The sequence below is a fragment of the Hypanus sabinus genome, chromosome 6, assembly GCF_030144855.1.
Source record: "Hypanus sabinus isolate sHypSab1 chromosome 6, sHypSab1.hap1, whole genome shotgun sequence".
In the NCBI taxonomy this organism is placed as follows: domain Eukaryota; kingdom Metazoa; phylum Chordata; class Chondrichthyes; order Myliobatiformes; family Dasyatidae; genus Hypanus; species Hypanus sabinus.
The window spans coordinates 69,724,419-69,741,853 of NC_082711.1; the positions used below are offsets into that span (position 1 = coordinate 69,724,419).

A 17,435-nucleotide genomic window follows, 5' to 3' on the forward strand; every position below is an offset into this window, starting at 1 on the left:
TGAGTGAAATGCAGGCAGGAGTGATGCAAATTGTACGTGCTTGACAGGTCACTTGAAGTATATTATCTACCTGTCCATTTATGTAAAATATTACTCACTAAAAGAAACTGCAATGAGTTTGAATCAACTGCTTTAAACTAATTCTTAGAGGCCTGGAATAACATTTCTGTTTGGGGCGCACTTCTTAGTAATTATGAAAATTTATGTAAATTTTGTTTATTCAAAATTCCTGAAGGAGGATTTTGTGGTTGGCTTTGAAACTATGCAATTCAAATGAACTATTTGCATGCAGATATTTAATATTGTGTTTATTCTCTTATGCTACTGGCAAATTCCAGCAAATTAAAGAATTTCCCTTACATGTGATCTGCCCTTAGATTCATAAGCACTGGATTAGGCTTGACTATAAACAAATGCACATGGATAAAGCTCAAAGGATTTCAGCCCGAAACGTCAACTGTGTTTTTTCCCCATAGATGCTGCCTAGCCTGCTGAGTTCCTCCAGCATTTTGATATCCAAATAAATAAGTTTTATCTTGTTTGTTTTCTAAAATATTAACATACAATAGCAAATATCTAACAAATAGCTCTGTTAGATGTATATTATTAGCCTTGTTTGCTACTTCCATATTCCTTGCTTAAAATAAATTATTGTTGCTGATGTACAAACACACGCACAGGTTCCAAAACCTTATTTCAATAGTCTTTTCATGTCTACTCGGAAAAACAAATTGTCAGGCTATTCTGCAATTGAGGTTATGATAGCTGATCTCATAGAAGCTTTCCCAGCAGAGAACAAATAGGAGAAGTATGTGTGGTTAATATTTTTGACCTAATTTAAGTTGGGTGAACTACAGCATTAGCATCTGCCATTGTGGGTGAAAATACAAACTGGAGATCTGACACATGGTAACACCATCACCTGTGTAGTTGGAATAAAATATTTAGATAAGAAAACAAGAAATAGAAGCAGGTGTAGGCTTTTCAGAAACCCAAGTCTGCTCTGCTATTCAAAAGATCTTCTACTTCAATACTATTTTCCGTACTATCCTTCCATTCCTTATTTCTGCTCTATCCAGAAAACCAATGATCTTTCTTTTCAATGCAATCAGTGACTGACCTTCTACAAGCTTCACGGTGCTGGAGGGAGGGGATGGGGTGGTGGTAGAGAATAACAAAAATTTATCACTCTGAGTGAACACATTCCTTCTCCTTTATCCTAAATAGCTTACCTTTTATTTTGAAACTATGACACTCCAGTTGTAGCATCATTAACCAGGGAAACATACGCCTCATATTTACTCAGTCAAGCCCTCTAGTTTCAAACAGAGGTCTAGCTTACTCGGTCTCTCCCCATATAATAGAACTCTTATCCATCCCAGCAATCACTCTGGTGAATCTTCATTGCACTCCTATGAAATACATCATTGTTTAGGTAAGCAGAGCAAAATTGTGCACAATATTCCACTTGTGTCACCAAGACCCCTTTTATTGTAGTAAGTGTTTTACTCCTACATCCAAAACCTCCTCACTACTTAGACTCTCACATCATCACCTTTATTCCTTCTGTAATAGAAACCAAGGATTCACATACCAGGACCTCTGTTCCTGTTTTTTTTCCCCCCAGTCACTGACTCCTTTTTTCCCGTTCACTGTGGTCCGGTTCCCCACGCTCCTTTCCACGACCGGCGGGCCCAGACTCACTTAAAACTCCCCTGATTCTGATTTCCTTCGCCGTTGAAACAACCTTGGTTCTTTTCCCCAGGCTCACTTGAAGATGACCCGTTTCTATTTCCTGCACTCTGCTGAAACCTCATAGCGCTCTATAAATCTTATAACTTCCACCGTGTAACATCCTAAACCAAAAATAAATAGAAAGCAGTGTTTTTATAACATCCAGCAGTCCGGAACACCTGCTAGTTGGGCACCTCCCTGCAGGATCGCTCCAACCGCCTTTCCTCGGGCGGGTGCGCGCAGCGGGCGGCTCGTGAGCGCGCCGAAGGGGCGGCCCATTACATAAGGCTAATTATAGCCGCACGCTTGGCCGCTCCAAGACATGAGACTTGCTTGAGCGCTCTGGCCCCGCTCCGGCAGTCGGGTGGTTTCTGCAGCCGCGATGGCCGTGAGTCCTAGGCCGAGCTCGGCGATTACCTGCCTGATTCTGCTGCTGTTGGAGGTGAGGGGTTGCGACCGGGGCCGTTAACACAGCGGGACTGGGAGGATGGAGCGACTGTTAAACCCCGGAGCAGCCGAGCTTGGCAGCGAGGCGGCTCGGCCGATGTCGACAGTTTGAGGGAACCTTGCAGCTTGCGTCTTAATCAAATCGGCTGAGTCTGGCGGGTTCCGGGGAAGGACCCGATGCTTGGGTAGGAGCCCTCCATTCCTTTCCCTATCTCCCACTGTGGAAGAGCATTTGTTTCTGTGAACGCGGGATTGCATCCGCTGTAGGTTTTGTTTTAAACAGGCAATCCTCACACAGCGAGTATGTATCGTCGTCAGTGTGCAGAAACGAATCAGTTTGGGGCGACAAGCTATTCCAGATCCGGTTGCAAACTTAGTTATAGCCACACATCATTAAACCCACTGCAATTTTACGACGTCCGGGGCCATAGAATCTATTAATTATCCAGTTTCCCCGTTACATAAATGTCTGGAAACTGATTAGAACGTAAGTCGTGATGGTTTATCAATGAAAATATTTTTGTCATGGGGTAGTTTGTATTGGATCGTAATCACAAATTTTATATATTCCTTCTATAAATGCTGCCACTTTAGTTATACCTTTATCTTGGGGTCGATTTTTCATCTGTCATTTAAAAAATTTGTTTCACAAGTTTTTGCCATCAGGTTAGACCATAACATAGAAATTAAACAAATGGCATTCTAGTGGATTAAAGCATTACTTTCACATTGCAGTTAAAGGTCTAATAAAAATACTTGTTTTCAGAATGCCACTCAAAAGACCAAATATTCCATGTGACTCAGTTTTAATAGGAGTAATAGTATGTGCCCCTCGTTTGTTGCAAGAAAAGTCATGGTTGTTATTCAATGACAGCTGTTGAAAATGTGTTAGATCTAACTGCAGCATCAAAACTTTAAGCTAGCCTCTTGAAATTCATGTGAAAAAGTGGCTGTTTGAATTTGATACCCAGAATGCAAATAATATATGCTATCTTTGGAAGTGAAGAAGATATTTGAATGTTTAAAACCGAAAATGTTGAAAGTCAGGCCGCAGTTGTAGGAAGAGAATTAGAGTAAATGTTGAGGTTGAAGACTTCATCAGAATATTCAGTACTGTATTCAATTTGGAAAAATGTGCTGGATGTGAGTCTCTTAAGTATATTGAATTTGTTACAAAACACAGCAATGTAAATTTATTGACTATAATTTTGAATTAAGTCAATGGTTAATGGAGAAAAAATTCAAATGTAATTAGCAAAGCAGCACTTATCTATAGGTAAATAAAATAGGTAGTTCTATGTTTGAATTGTGGCTTTTTAGTGATATTAACTAAATGGAACAAAGAGTGATGTGCTCACTGTTCTAAAGTAATATGCTTTCCCTGATAGCTGTTTAAATATTGGGTTTGAGATATATAGACTAGAGAATGCTCAGATGACCTTGTCTGTCAGAATGACCATAATTGTTTTTGACAGAGACTGAGGAGAAAATGATTGTTCAACTTCCTTTCTTGATGGCTATTTAGTAACTGCAGCTGAAAGGCTGCATAATGACATCTGTGGTTGTTTATTAACATGGCTATAACACTAGATATATACTAGATAACACTCAAAGGGTAGTAGATAAAGTACCAATAAGGGATCATGTGACCAAAGTGGCTAATGGAGTAATTTGACATTTTCAACTAGTTTTACGTCAGTACATCCAGTTTTAGATGTTTACTCACCAAAACAGTTTCAGATGCTTGTGTTTTGAGAAATGTATGTTAAGAAATGGAAGTCACATTGACTTAAATGTAGATGAGTAAGTGGATTGCTGAAGGTAGTGCCAGAGATGTACATATAGATACTAAAAGGTATTTTATTACAATTGAAGTCCATAGGATTAAAGAGATGAATGCAGCATGGTAAAGGAACTTAGTGAAGAACAGAAGTTCTTCTAATGTCCAATTTTCAGACTAGAGAGAAGTTTGCGATGTTCTCCTCTGTGAATTGGTGTTGTGACTGCAGGTCTAAGAGGCATTATGTAGCTGCCACTTTGAAGGGAGATTTTAATTTATTATTGTATTTTGATACTATTTTATGGTTTATAAAATATTTGAATTGCAATGAAATAGCATCTGGGAATTTGGCACTTCTAATTTCTTAAACTGGATCCTTTCTGGTTAATTTTGGCCTAAAGTTGAAACTAATTAAAGGTAAACTCTCTTGACATTTAGTAATCTGACATGCACTTTTCAAAATGTCAATCAGTCCTCCTCTATAAAATAAAGGCAACTTGAGTTTCAAATATAAAAAACATCACAGTAAATTATTTTTAGTTTAATTGAACGTGCATTTTTATGGTAAGAACTAGATGGGTGGTGTAAGTACAACCTAGGATCAATACCAGCTGATCCATATGCATACTAATGGATCTATAATACTGTATAACCAAATATGAATTATTTGGCTGTATTTATTACGGTCTGACTTTCAAATTTGGATGCACTCCAAATAACAGATTTTCACTTATTGCTGTTGGACTGATATAAAATTATGGTAGTGGCCATGGAGCCATTGAACTTCAAATGTATTTTGTATTGGAGTACCAACCATAACATCCGTAAGTACAAGCTGAAAATGCTCAGCAAATCAGGCAGCATCTTTGGTGAAGGAAAGCTACAGTTTCAGGTCAATGACAGTTGGTCAGAACTCGATTGGAAATTAGACATGCTTTAAGTTGCAAAGAAATGGGAGCAGTGAAGGGAACAAATTGCTTATGATAGAATCGTAACAGGCACAATGATAACACGGGGTGATTTTGGCTGAGCTTTTAGTTGGTGAGTTTGGGCTTCCGAACTGTCATAAAGCAAAAAAAGGTGAAGACCAGCTATCGCAAATCCTGCAGTTGCCTGGACAGGTAGAATGAGAAGTTGAGTGAATGTTTCTTGAGATAAAACTGTGAACTAGTGAGCTGGAAAAGAAATGGTCTCATTGGAATGCTGAAGGAGAAGAGGGAAGATGTTTTAGAATTTGTTAGAGATGAGAGGATTTAGAAGTTGCTTTGAAAATGAAGATAAGGAGAGCACTATGTTTCTGCAAGGAAGAAAAGAAATGTAAACAGAAGTGCAGAAACTGAAGCAGACTATTACACCACTCTTATTCTTGCAATTTACTCCAATAAAAACATTTCCCATTTTATACATGAGTGAAGTGAAACATTGTTCTCTTAATTTTCCCAATTCTGATAAAAGATTATTCTGTCTCTTCATTAATGCTGGCTGATGTACTGAGGCATTTCCTGCACTTTTCAGATTTGCAACATCTGCAGCTTTTTGCTTTGTTATCAGAAGTTAGTTGGAGAAAGCACCGAGATAAACAGTCAATAGTCTGGTCTAATGTGTGAATGTTGTCTTGGAAAAATTAGATTTATTCTTCAAATAATCCTTTGATTTGTATATTTCCCATCTGGATAGTCAGAGCTTCCCTTGTTTTAACTTCTCATTAGAAACACTACTTTTGAAAAGGCAGTTGTCCCACTGCACTAAACTGAAATGGAAAGATTAAGCTTTGTTAATTAAACAATGATTTTTTTTGAATCAGCTAAGTATTATGAGCTGATCAAAAATTTCAGCCATGAATTATCAACCTATACCTTTCAGAGTAATTGACTGAAGACTTAATATGTTAATAAAAACCATGCTAAAAACGTGAAATCAGGCAGCACTGGGAATAAGAGAAAACAAACTGCAGGGAATGTCTGTAAGGTGAGGCCAGGGTTGCTTTGGTGATGAGCAGTTGATTAGGTCATCTGATTAATGGGAAAAATCAGAACATAATCTATGAAAGAAGGGGAGCTTAGAGCGTGAGGATATAAAGGTATGTAAAAGTTGCAAAATGTGGAGCTAAAGGACAGTCCCAGAAGGTTAGGCTGTGCTAATGGAGAAAGACAATCTTGAGTTAGTAATCTGACCAGTTCTGATAAAGAAAGCAATTAGAAGGCTGAAATTGCAGCTTTCTGAATGCTACCAAATTCTACAGTGTTCTCAGATAGAAGATGAGATGCTTTTTCTTAAGTTTTCATGGGCTACATACAGGTCAGTGTGGAGTGGATGCAGGAAGCTCATCATCACTCCTGTGGACTAAATGCAGAAAAAAAATTGAGTTTTATTTTCTGATGTAATTTCGTACTTTAATGTATTTTTATTTGCTGGTATAATTTAAAATGTATGTTAAGAAGCATTGAACAGAAGTTGCTATTTCTATAGTCTTAATTTCTCATGACTTATCCACTGCACAATGGTGAATGAGTACTAGAAATACTAGACTATTGAAAGAGCATAAACAATATTTCCTGATATTTCTGTTCCCTCTCCCCTCCCCGGTCTTGCTTCTATTATTAATGAAGTTGTTTTAATTCTAATCTGTCCCGTCTAGGCCAGTGTAAAGGAACTCCTAACCTCATTTTATTAAATTAAGGAAATGGCAATTGGTCAGGGTTGCTGCTGTGATATCCAAACAATAATTACAATGGATAATCTGAAGAGGGATTTGGATTTGGTGTGATACTCCTTTTCAAGCCTTTGATAGTCTAGTCTACTTTTGATTTCTTGTGCACCAGTCAGAATATACTTAGATCTTTTGAGCTTGAGTACACCCATTCCAAAAACAAAACTGTGCATGTTATTGCCATATTAGATTCCTTTTGTTAAATTGTAGATATGCACCTTGAGATATTTTGTATCACCACATTGCCTTTTTATAATGGTTCCACATCACAAAAGTGGTAGGGTTACCCCTCATTGTATTTTTTTATGCATGTTAAGTAATCACAATGATTTCCATGTAGCAAACAATGGCTGAACTATGTGACCAAAAGTGTTGACTATCCATATGGAGTTCCAGCTCTTTTAAGTAAGCTGCTTCTTTCTCTTACAGGGGTCTTTTTTATGTTAGTCTGGGGTGGGGAAGAGAGGCATGAATTTGTTCCATTAAATGTTTTTTTTAAACTTTTTCAATGCAATTGAGTTACAATCTTAAGTGATATACTTTGGAAATCTAAACGTGAAGGCAAAGTTCAAGCTTAATGGCAGGATTCTTAGTATTGTGGAGGAACAGTGATCTTGAGGTCCATAGATCCATAAGAATTGCTACACTGGTTGGTAGGTTGGTTAAGAAATCATATGGTGTATTCATTAGTTGGGGGATTGATGTCGTCATGAGCTGTGAGCTGTCATGTAGCAGCTCCATAATACTGGTTAGACCACACTTGGAGTATTGTTCATTCTGGTCACCTCATTATAGAGAATATGACTTGCGTGGAAAGATTGAGAAAGGCAAGGCTTTTCTTTCTTTTTTTATTAAGTGCAGTCGTGAACAATAGCCCAGTCAGAAATGCTGATCAAGTCAACTAGTTCCCAAAGAGAACTCTGATAGGCCAATCAGATGGTTCACTGCTGCTCAGTGATAGAACACAAAAAATCATATGTACAATTAAGAAACATTAAAAAATAGTAGAAATACTGGAGTCATGATGAAGTCTGCTGGAGAGAGGCAATTATACATATGCCGTGCTGTCTTCTATAATTCAGAGAGATTGAGGGGTAAGGTTGCAGGGTGACAAAACGTGGCAGGATTACATGGAACTAAAAACTAATCCTTACCGGGAGAAAATAGTGCCTGATCTTTCCGCACTGTTCTCCAGCAGTTTAAGGACTAAGTCCAGCTGGAACATAACTCACAAGTGCTCTTGAAAGTCAGGTATTAACCCTACCTGCCAACAACCAAGCATTGCCATCCTGGTCCCCTTCATGATAGCTTATGAAGAAGCACATGACTTCCCTTCCAGAGATGATAGGTGTTTGTGGACTCGACTCTTGAAGGCTCTGGACCCTCATCATCGCAGATGTTTCCAACCACAGCATCTGGAAGGCTGTTCCAAGTTCTGATAGCACGGTGAAGGAAGCTTCTATCCATTGTGTAGGTTCTTGCATCAGGCACAGAAACAGCATGTGCAGACATAGATAAACTTCATCGTGTGGTGCGCCGTCTCTCATAAGATGAAGGCAGCATGGCGCAAAGGTCTGCAGGGCTGTTGTGGGTGTGCATTTTGTACAGCACAGTAGCTGCAGCAACCTGTCGTCTGTGGTGTACGCTACTGATGGCTAGCTTCTCCTGTGGTTTCATCTACACCTATAATCCTGAGAGCCTTTCTTTGAATGGAATCAAGCTGGCTGAGGACACTCTGTGAGGTATTCATCCATGATAAGCAGGCACACTCTATGAAACTGGAACAGGCAATGAAGCTTGTTTATAAGTACAGAAGGGACAAGCAGGATGGCCATTGTTTGGTCTAGGTCATTTTGTCGTGGTTTCTTGTGCCCCACAAATGACCAGGAGATGCAGAAGATTCTTCAAGAAGTATTAAACTTTAATTTGCAAATCAAAGCTGAGACAGTCATTGAGCTGGTCGCCGATTGCCCACCGATCCTTGTACATAACATTTTTTATAGCAATCTCCTGGTTTAGTTGCATTAGCATATCCAATCGGTCACAATTGCATATCACAAGTACACCCGGACACTGTTGTTTCTACCCATTGACTTAATCATATTCTAATCTACATCTCTTAGCTACCTCTCATTAACACACCATTGTCTTCTACATTCTTAAGATTTCATTCTCCTTCTAAATTGGATACATGCATAGCAAATAGCAAACTCAAAGCTGACTACATATTTTTGGTTACACAGCAAACAATGCAACTTTTATACTCCAATATGCCCCCCCCCTTTGAGACCCATAGGGTCTCATACAGAGAAAGAAGACTAAGAGTCCGCGCACAAAAGCCCCAATAAACTCAAGCACTTATTCCCAAATCTCGGGTTAAACTATAATTTTCTGCGCCAAGACCTCAAAGAATTCTCTCCCTTTTACTCTGGGCCACTGAGCCAAAAACCTGTCCCTTTGTACCTGAGACAGGGGAAAAAAACAAGTGCACAGCTGAACAATACAATACTGACAGTTATTGCCATTTTAGTCATCCATGCTCCCCATCCTCCGAGTCTACTTTCTAACCAGTCAAATAACTGATGTCCGAACCCTGCATTCTGTGTGCATACCTCGCACTGTGACAAGACAAAGTCCACTGAAGCCTGTAAATAAGGTGACCAAAAACCATCCTTCTTTATTTTCTTTATCACTTCCCCCCCTTGCACAATGGTCAATCCCATGCGCTTCTGAAATCAGAATCGTCAGTAGAGGGGTGGGCGCTACCAGCAAACAGTCTTCCATGCTCCACAAGCCTTCTGGGTTCTGCTTGGCCCCCCTTCGTCTCCACATTGTCTGTTCTGCCAAAGTTGCCTTACCTTGTATTTCAATTAGGTCCTCTACCTCAGGTTCTGGAGCTAGGCTTACCTGGGGGGCAATGACAGCTGATGTACATCCAGACACTTTTCTGGCTGCCTCGTCCGCAGCTTGATTTCCCTTTTTTATTACATCATTTCCCTTTTTATGTGCCTGGCATTTTACTATAGCCAATTCTTTAGGTTTCATCATGGCTCTTATTAAGTCTAGAATTCGCTGACAATGTTGTATGGGATCTCCACTGCTTTTTTTAAGACCTCTCTGTTTCCACACTGCCCTGAACAAATGGCATACTCCATGAGCATATGCCGAATCAGTATAGATGTCTACTTTCTCACCTTCCATCATTTCACACGCAGCTGTCAGGGCTTGGATTTCCGCTAGTTGGGCGGAACACGGTTGGGGACAGGACTCCATCCTAATAATCTTATAGCTCAACTGATCCTGCTGCACTACTGAGAACCCTGCATGATTTCCATCATTATCCCTATAACAAGAGCCATCTACGAACGGAACCTTTTTATCTGCATCCTCTAGTGGTTCTGACCGTAAATCTGCTCTCAATTTGGCAAATGCCATCATCTTCCCTACACAATCATGGGGTTCTCCTTCACAGTCCAAAGGGACAAAATTGGCTATATTACTGGTAGTGCATCTCTGTATAGTTATGTCTGGAAATGTCAATAGCATCTGATAGGCTGCTATCCTGGCTGGCATCAGCACAAATTTCCCTCTTTCCAGCAATTCTACTTTGTGGTGTGTGTACAGAGTCACAGGATAGCCCAGGGTTACAGATGATGCCTTTTCATAAGCATAGTACAGCGCCGCCAATCCCTGATAACAGGGTGGATACCCCTGAGCCACCTCAACTAGTCTCGTACTGTAGTATGCTATCGGCTTCTTTGCTTCTCCTGTGCCTGTCTCTTGTGTTAGAACCACTGTGACATAACCCTCCTGTCGGTTGGATACATACAAATGAAAAACCTTCTCGTAGACAGGCAAAGCTAATGCTGGTGCTGACTGCAATTCCTGCTTAAAAGTATTGAAAACTATCTCCGCCTCTCCATTCCACTGTAAACCGTTCTTCAAATTTGTATCTCCTGCTTCTTTCATTATCTTTCTCAAAGGTGCCACAATCTCAGCATATTCTCTTATCCTATCCAATCTGAGCTGTACCCTGCCATTCCCAAAAACATCATCATCTGCCCTACAGTCTGGGGTTTTGGGGCCTTAGTTATTGCCTCAATCTGATCTGGTGCTATCGCCTTCACTCCCTTGGATATTACCCTGCCTAAGTATTCCACTTGCTGCGTGCAAAATTGCAGTTTCTGTTTTGGATACTTTATGTCCTCTGTGCGCCAGCTTCTCGATAACAGAGTTATGTCCTGCTCACACTGTTCCTTACTGTGGGAGCAAATCAACAGGTCATCCACATACTGTAACAATGTACTTTCCAATAGTATGCCCTCTAGGTCTGCCTTAAACATCTGATTAAAAACATGTAGTGAATGTTTAAACCCTTGCGGCATTCTGGTATAGGTATACTGAACACCTCTGTAAGTAAATGCAAACAGATACTGACACTGGTCGGCTAGAGGAATGCTGAAGAAAGCTGAACACAAATCAGTCACTGAAAAGTAACTTGCTTCTGGTGGAACATTAGCCAAAAGCGTGTGTGGGTTGGGGACTACTGCTGGCCAGTCCTCTACCACATCATTTACTGCTTGCAAATCATGCACCAATCTCCACTTAGATTTATCTGCTTTTAAGACTGGCAGCAACGGAGTATTGCATGGACTGTTTGTTCTTTTAAGCACTCCTATTTCAAGCAACCCCTGTACTGTCGATGCTATTCCCTCTTCTGCTTCTGGTCGTAGAGGGTATTGTGGTCTCCTGGGTGGAATTGCTCCCCTTTTCAGCTTTATTTCCACCGGACTAGCTGTTTTTATTTTCCCTACGTCCATGTCATGCTGTGACCACAGAATAGATGGCAACTCATCAACCTTCTATCTTTCTGCTGGCCTCTTTCCTTTTCCCAGCAATGGCATGTGTGGTTGGGGAGTTATTTCAACCTCTCTCACTGCCCTCCCTTACATGTCTACACTTACCATTATTTTAATGCAATTGTTTTCTTCTGATATCCACACCTCTGGCGTGATTTTCCTCCACACTGTTACGGTTTCAGCACTCTTAACTAAGGGTCCTAAGTCTTTAGACTGATATCCCTTGTTTACCAACAACGTTACGTGGGGCGCTGCCTCCGCTATCCTGTACCATTTTTCTAAAAAGGTGTTCCACTTAACTTGTAAAGCTGCCCCTTGCTTTCCAATTATCACAGCCTCCCCTTCCAAGTGCTGTTGGGTACATGCCACCAGGTGCCATCTCTCCTCTAACTCCCTGTTCTGAGTCTCGTCAAAAATCACTGTACAATGTAGCTTAGATTTGGGCATTACAGCCCTGGGTAATATAGCCTGCACGCCCTTTTTCCATTTTTCCCAGGTTTCCTGAATCTGATCTGCGATGTCTCCTATCCAAAAGACATTAGCCTTCTTGTCTTCTCGCACTATCAATTGAGCCCCTGCTCTTTCCACACTCAGCCTATTTCTGGTGCATTCTAATTTTAATTCCAGTTTCAATAAGGCCCGAGAACCCTACCATCTTAATAAACTTTCCTGACATGGGAAGGTGAAGGGCATACTGTGGCTGTACACAAGTGTACTTGGCTCCAGTATCTATCATCATTGGTGTCAGTTGCCCTTCTAACATAACCTGAACAATGGGTTCCTCGTCTGCCTCCCTCGTTATCATTGGGTAATGTCCCTTCCCACTCGAGTTCTCGGGGCACCCCTAATACCTCGCATAGGGGTTCACAGGTCTGCTTGGGCCTGTGGGGGCTGGTCCTTGGCTAAACTTTAGTTCCCTTCTTATTGGTTCCTGCTGGTGTGTGACAGGCCATGGTGTAAACAGACAATCTCTTCACATGTGACCTGGCTGATTACATCCCCAGCACAATCTCTCTACCTCTCTTTCCCCCTGTTTCCTCACTAGTCCCCTCTGCCCATAGCTCCTCTGTCCCCCTCCTTGGGACTTCCAGTCCTGTCTGGGCTGTTTGAATTTAGTCTGTCCTGATAGGGCATTTGTGGGAATGCTCCTCCAAAGACGTTGATTATTGGCATGGGGTTTTCCGGCCCTTGTCTTATAGTATGATCGGTTCCTCCATATAGCGGTGCTTCATCCAGTTCGATGGCTGTACTCGGACTGGTGGTTGCTGGCAGCATCTTTTTGCTTTTGTCTTTTTCCTTTTTGAGTTCTTCAGGCTGCATTTGTATTAACTTTCTTTGCATCTCTTCCTGCTTCTCAGCCAACCTTCGTTTGTCTTTCCGGTATTTCTCAACTGCATGGACTACATGGTCTCTAGTTCTTGTGGGGTCATTGACATCAGCCCAACCACTTCCTCCAGTTTGGATTTTACTTGCAGAGGCATTGCATCCAAAACGCTATGTCAGAACAGTGTGGTGATAAATAAGCTATTTTCCACCTCTTGCTCAGTCTCCAGTCTCCACCTTTTCAACTGGTTTTCTACGTAGGCTGCTAGGTTTTCAGTGTCTCCCAGTGGATCTCCCTTTAAGGCTTTGGGGTCCACTTTGGGTGGATAAAGCTTCCTGAGGGCCTGCCATACCCTCTGCCTCACTCTGTTAAACCCGTCTCAATAGACAATAGGTGCAGAAGTAGACCATTTGGCCCTTTGAGTCTGCACCACCATTCTGAGATCATGGCTGATCATTCACTATCAATACCATCAGTTCGAGTTTACTATGCCAGCCATTTCCATTAGTTCGTTAAATTTGGAGGTTCCCATCAACCTTATCAATAGTGCCTCCAAATCTCCCATAGCCAATAATCGTCCCACTATTTCTTCTTCAAAGGCTCTAATCCATTTCCCTGCTCCTTTATGTAGATTGGGCAGAGTGTTTTTCAGCCCTTCTAGGTCCTGGGAAGGGATGTACTACACTTGTCCTGATCCTTTAACTAACTACGGCATCATTCTTTCTCCTCCTTCCCACCTGCCCTGGCTCTCCTCCTCACTTGACTCCCCATCTGTCTCAGGGTATGTCTTTACTGCCTCCCACACAAATTTCTCCGGGGTCCTCTTCTTCCCTCGGTCTCCCAGTGGAGTCCTTCCTTTCTGTCTTGATTCAATACTTGGTTAGCCCCTGGAGTATTTTTCGCATCTCCTCTGGCAATCCTCTCTCAGTAACTTATCTAGCTCTTTCTCTACTTCCGCAAGTCGCTTCCCGACCGCCTCCTTCTGCTCTTCTAGGCTTCTGCCTCCTACCTCTTCCCCACAAATTCTCGCATCCTCTCTCTCTCCACTTAACTCTTGCTACTCCAATGAGTCACCTTCTCTTTCTTCCTGTCCGTGTCTGTACACCTGTGGCAGGGACTCCTCATGATCCTTACTCGTGCTTGATTCCCTTCTCTAAGACTCTCATCTCCTATCTTTTTTCCACTTCCTCTTGAATGCCTCATCTCTTCCTGCCACTTTCTTTTCTAGTCTGTTTATTTCTATGGTATAACCGACACTCCTCATACTCCTTTTCCTCTCTCAAGTATTTCATCCATTCAATCTCTTCTTTCATTTCTCTTTGCCTGTTCCACCTTTATCCTTTCTGCCTGTATCTCCTTCCATATCCCCACTTTTTCCTTCTCGTATTGTCTTTTTTCCTCATTATCCCAAACTTGTACTTCTCCCTGCATGTTTACTGTTCCTGTCAGCAGGGGGCACTGCTTAGGGGTTCCTTCCTCATTATAGGGAGGGGGCTTTGCTGTTTCTCCAGCACCTTAGTGTCTTCCTCGCTTGTAATCAATATTCTACCTGTCCTCCTCAGCCTTTCTCCCTCCGTTCTGAAGAGTTTTAGCACTTCCATTTCTCGTTTTCTTTTTTGCCCTCTTAGATTTATCTTTTGGTTTGTAATTTTTAATTAGTGCCTCGATTTCTTCGCACAAGCTTACATCAAACGTTCCTTCTCTTGGCCATTTTGTGACCAGATTTTTGGTTCTCTTTTCCCATCTTTCTGAAGTTTTTGTGATCTCATATTTATTTACTGGGAATTTTTTGCTCCGAATCTCTACTGCCGTTCCTTTACCTGTCATGTTGTTCTCTCTTTTTAAGGTATTTCAGAGATTCACAGTTCATTTACTGGATAATATTATTTACTCTAATTCTATGCCTAGTCTATCGTCTATCTACCAGCGCTTTATACATTGGACTGTCCTTGTTTCCTATTCTGTTCTGCCCGTACAAACCTCTATTCAGAGTGGTATTCACAGAACTTTCTCTTTGCACCTCGTCTATTCAGACCCTTATCTCTTAAGGCGGTATCCACGAGGATTTTCTCTATTTTCCTTTCCCTGCCCGTTCAGACCTTCGTTTCATATGAAGTGGTATCCACAGGGACTTACCAACACCACGTGGAATTTTTCTTCACTTAACTTCTTATTAGCTTATTTGTACTTACCCTCACTGCAGTGTTCTTGATCAATCCTCTGAGCCTCCTGTTAATGCCCAATTCTGCCAGATGTTTTGGACCGGAGAGACCCTTCGGCAGTGGTTCTACACTTCTGAGACTCCAAGACCTCCCCAAAACCAACAGAATTCTTAGTCCAAATTGTCGCAAAAAGTGCTTACCTTTTGTTTGGGTGTACCCTTAATTCTGTTAGCCTTGTGGGGGTTCCTAGAGGTCTGGGAAGTGTCCCCAATCTGCCGTTTCCTTTCCGCGGGTCTCTTTCCGGTCCTGCCACAGTCGCCAATTTTGCCGTGGTTTCTCGTGCCCCACAAACGACCAGGAGACGCAGAAGATTCTTCAAGAAGTATTAAACTTTAATTTGCAAATCAAAGCTGAGACAGTCATTGAGCTAGTCGCTGATTGCCCACCGATCCTTGTACATAGCATTTTTTATAGCAATCTCCTGGTTTAGTTGCATTAGCATATGCAATCGGTCTACAGTTGCATATCACAAGTACATCCACCACTATTGTTTCTACCCATTGACTTAATTGTGTTCTATTCTACATCTCTTAGCTACCTCTCATTAACACACCATTGTCTTCTACATTCTTAAGATTTCATTCTCCTACTAAATTGGATACATGCATAGCAAATAGCAAGTTCAAAGCTGACTACACAGTTTTGGTTACACAGCAAACAATGCAACTTTTATACTCCAATAGTCATTAGTAAGACGAGGAGTGTCAGGCTTCAGCTCGGAAGAGACGTTGGCTCTGGGTAAGCTTCTGTTAAGGTTCCTTTTTTTCCTCTTACTGTACCCAGTGTAGTAAATGGCCATTGTATGTTCATGGGAGACCCACAGCCTCTCCCAGGGAACTACATCTGTATGAAGTGCAGATGTAGACTGGGTTCAGGACATGGAGCAGCAGCTGGATGACTTTTGGCTTGTACTGGAGGGTGAGGAGATATTTGGAGTTACAGGGAAGTAGTCACCCCTCAGCTGCAAGAGGGGGGTAGCTGGGTGACTCAGGAGAAATGGAAATGTGAAGCGCACAACGGAAAAGTCAGTGCAGAGCACCCCCTGTGGCCATTCCTCACAATAAAAAGTATCCAGTTTTGGATACTGTTGTGCAGAAGACCTCTCAGGGGAATGCCACGGAGACCAGGTTACTGACACTGAACATGAGTTTGTGGTGCAGAAGGGAAAGAGGGAGAAGAGGGGAGTGCTTAGTGATAGGGGACTATCAATAGTAGGAGGAACAGACAGGAGAACATGTGGATGTGAACAGGGTGCCCAAATGGTATGTTGCCTTCCAGGTGCTAGGGTTAGGGATGTCTTGGATTGCGTCCACAATATTTTGGAGGGAGCGGGGGTGTGGGGGGTAAGCAGCCAGATGTCTTGGTAGATACAAGGACTGATGACATAGGAAAGAAAAGCAAAGAGGGCCTGAGGAGAGAATTTAGAGAGCGAGACAGAAAACGGAGAAGCAGGGCCTCCAGGGTAGTAACTTCCAGATTGCTGCTTTGCCATGCACTAGTGATTTGGCAGATTAATGTGTGGTTGAGATGCTGTTGCAGGGGACAGGACTGAAGGTTCTTGGATCATTGTGATCTCTTCCGGGGGAGGTATGATCTGTTCAAAATTGACAAGTTGCACCTGAACCCGAGGGGGACCAATATTCTTGCAGGCAGGTTTGTTAGAGCTGTTGGGGATGGTTTTATTGAATTTGGCAGGGGGATGGAAACTGGAGTGAAGGGACTCAGGATAGGACAGATGGGTGAGAAAAAGCAATGATGGCATGCAGTCAGACTGTCAGGAAAGGTAGGTCAAAATTGCAGCCAGCAAGGTGAGAATCAGTGAATTAAGGATGCAGAATCAAAATAGGTAGCAAATATAGTACTGGGTACACAGGTTATAAGAAATAAGGTGAATGATCTTTTTGCACTATTACAGATTGTCAGGTATGATATTGTGGCCATCGCTGACTCATGGCTGAAGGATAGTTGTAGTTGGGAGCTGAATGTCCAAGGTTACACGTTGTAATGGAGGGGTAGGAAGGTAGGTAGAGGGGATGGTGTGGCTCTGCTGGTAAAGAATGGCATCAAATCTGTAGAAAGATGTGACAAGGAATCAGAAGATGTTGAATCCTTGTGGGTTGAGTTGTTAAACTGCAAGGGTAAAAGGACCCTGATGGCAGCCTCCCAACAGTAGCTGGCATGTGGACTACAGATTACAATGAGAAATAGAAAAGACGTGTCAAAAGGGCAATGTTATGATGTTATGGGAGATTTCAACATGCAGGTTAATTGGGAAAATCAGGTTGGAAATAGATCCCAAGAGAGTGAGTTTATTGAATGCCACTGATTTTTTTTTTAGAGCTGTTTGTCATTGAGCCTA

General features: G+C 41.8%; 1 protein-coding gene across 1 annotated transcript in view; it reads left to right on the top strand.

Annotated features, from left to right (window-relative positions):
- Nucleotides 1-1,986: 1,986 nt before the first annotated feature.
- Nucleotides 1,987-17,435, top strand: part of vopp1b (VOPP1 WW domain binding protein b) — a 51,115-nt gene continuing 35,666 nt past the window's right edge. The window contains exon 1 of the mRNA XM_059972376.1: nt 1,987-2,176. Within this exon, the coding sequence (XP_059828359.1) occupies nt 2,117-2,176 (60 nt within the window). The 5' untranslated portion in view covers nt 1,987-2,116. The remainder of the gene's footprint in view (nt 2,177-17,435) is intronic.